This window comes from Sprattus sprattus (assembly GCF_963457725.1).
Source record: "Sprattus sprattus genome assembly, chromosome: 19".
Classification (NCBI taxonomy): domain Eukaryota; kingdom Metazoa; phylum Chordata; class Actinopteri; order Clupeiformes; family Clupeidae; genus Sprattus; species Sprattus sprattus.
Window position 1 is genome coordinate 29033539 of NC_137917.1, and position 2740 is coordinate 29036278.

Consider the following 2740-nt stretch of genomic DNA (forward strand, 5'->3'; position numbering starts at 1 on the left):
TGTTTGTGTAGTGTGTGTGTAGTGTGTCTGTGTGTGTGTGTGTGTTTGTGTGTGTGAGTGTATTTTATTGTCTCTGTGTTGAGGTAAATTGAGTCATAGGATCCTCCAGTCTGTCATAAAGCTGTAAAATCCAGAGGAAACTAGACTAGAGACCGCCACACACACACACACACACACACACACACACACACACACACACACACACTCTCCACCTACTTCCCCTATCAGAGAGGCAGCAAGCAGCACCCAGCTTATACCCGTCACACACTCGCTCTTCTCGCACACTCTGAGGTGGGTACTCAGCTCCACACACACACACACACACACACACACACACACACACACACACGTGTCTCTGAGGTGGGTACCCAGCTCCACACACACACACACACACACACACACACACACACACTCGTGTCTCTGAGGGGGGTACTCTGCTCCACACACACACACACACACACACACTCTATGGAGAAGAAGGAGGTCATAAGTGTTTGGGTGCGGGACCCTCGCATCTGCAAGGAGGACTTCTGGCACGCATACATGGATTATGAGATCTGCATACACGTAAGTTTAAGACATGCACACACACACACACACACACACACACACACACACACACACACACTTTATGTAGGCTACAGTCTCCCGTGGACAAGCTAATGTATTTTAGTTTTACATTGTCTTTCCATCAGTCCAACAGCTTGGCGTGTAACAGGAAGGGCTCGCACACACACACACACACACACACACACACACACACACACACACACTCTCACACACACACACACACACACACACACACACACACACACACACACACACACACGCACACACTCTCACACACACACTCTCACACACACACACACACACACACACACACATGAAGTGCCCTTGAGCAAGGCAAGGCACCTAACCCCGATCACTGCTCCCCGGGCGCCGTTAAAGGCAGCTCACTGCTCCGGGTTAGTGTAACTTCACTTCACTGTGTGTGTGTTCACTGAGTGCTGTGTGTGTGTCACTACCCTGGATGGGTCAAATGCAGAGATGGAATTCAGAGTGTGTGTGTCTACACCACCTCTGCCACTTTCACTTTCACCTTCACATACACACACACACACACACACACACACACACACATACACACACACACGCAATGTAGGCTACAGTCTCCTGTGGACAAGCTGATGTGTTTTACTTTTACATTGTGTCTCCCAGTGGCGGCTGGTGATTTTTTTTTTTGGTGGGGCTATTTGAGCGGGGGGTCTGGGGGTTCTCCCCCAGAAATTTTTGAATTTCGTAGATGTGATTTCCTGCATTCTGGTGCATTTTCGCAAATAATTGGTGCAAATAAATTTGTTGTTCGCTATTTCATGTAGGCCAATAAATTAAAAACGAGACGTGAGCTGTTGATGCAGAGAAGTGCTGCTCAGTTTTAAAACAGCCCCTTGCCTATACCAATAAAATAACTCAAACCAGTCAATACCAATGGTCTAAAGACAATATTAATATATCTGCCATGTAGAAATCAACTGTTTCACAGGTAATGATAATGAACAAGTTACATGTTTATTATGGTCCATGTCCAGATAGAAAGTGCCAACACATAACGATAAATTATACTAGGGAACAACAGCTTTTTGTTACTACAACTACTACAACAATTTAGTTTTTTTAAAGACATGTATACTGCAGCTGTATGAGTATGAGAAGAAAGATTATTTTAACTGGTATGAAACAGTAACAGCTCACAACTTAGAAACAACAAATTGCACTCTTGACCGCACATGTTTTTAAACGCGTTCTGACCAATGCTTCAGTTCTGTCATTCCTGTCTGTGTCCACGAACTGTCTATCACACGCACTTGTTTTAAACAGCAGGCAAAGAAAACAAAAGATGGCATTGACATACCCACAGCTAGCCATGCCTTTCGATCGAACCAATCTCGGGAAAAGCTTCTGGTGTATGTTTTCCCCTTTTCTCGCGTCTGTTGGGTTATTTTCACTTCTGGCTTGTCTGGTCCGAGTTGTTTAACAATTAGCTTTTCCGCAAAAGTTCTTCTTCCAAAGGGATGCAGATGTAAGGATTTGACTGAATTTGGAACTAGCTGAGCTCCCACAACTACATCCGACGTCGCCATGCTTAACAATTCTCTGCTAGAATGGAAAATACCTGTTAACAAGCAGTGGTGCATCTTGGTAGGGGCTCTAGCCTTCAGCGCCCGTAACCCATAAAATTCCTCGACGATGATTGGCGGATGTGTATTCTTTTTTGCCTAGCAACAGGGGAGCCATTGGCTTAAATACAGCACACACGGGCTGATCGACCAGGAGCCCCGGCAAGACATCCTATTGGCTACTACACCAAAAATGATAAACGTTCACGTTTTAAACGTGGAACTTGAAAGTGAATGTAATGTAAATATAATTTTGGAGAGTTCTAAACCCATTCTAAAGCAAAATCATCAATATCATTGTATTAACACAGGTTATTTTTTCAAAATGAGAGATTATTTAAAAAAGAAAAGAAAAGAAAAACAGGCAGTCAGGTCAGCGGGGGGGCGGAGCCCCAGCGCACCCTATGGGCGAGCCGCCACTGGTGTCTCCATCAGAACAACAGCTTGGCGTTTAACAGGGAGAGCTTGTGTGTGTGTGTGTGTATGTGTGTGTGTGTGTGTGTGTGTGTGTGTGTGTGTGTGTGTGTGTGTGTCTCCTTCAGACCAACAGCTTGGCATTTAAC

The 2740-nt window shown here is 45.1% G+C and overlaps 1 protein-coding gene across 1 annotated transcript in view; it reads left to right on the forward strand.

Moving 5' to 3' along the window:
* Positions 1 to 468: 468 nt before the first annotated feature.
* Positions 469 to 2740, forward strand: part of snx10b (sorting nexin 10b) — a gene marked incomplete at both ends in the record, with an annotated part of 5114 nt that continues 2842 nt past the window's right edge. Inside the window, 2 exons of the mRNA XM_080857894.1 lie at positions 469 to 567; positions 2720 to 2740. The exon at positions 2720 to 2740 is cut by the window's right edge and continues 80 nt beyond it. Of these exons, the coding sequence (XP_080714020.1) occupies positions 469 to 567; positions 2720 to 2740 (120 nt within the window). The remainder of the gene's footprint in view (positions 568 to 2719) is intronic.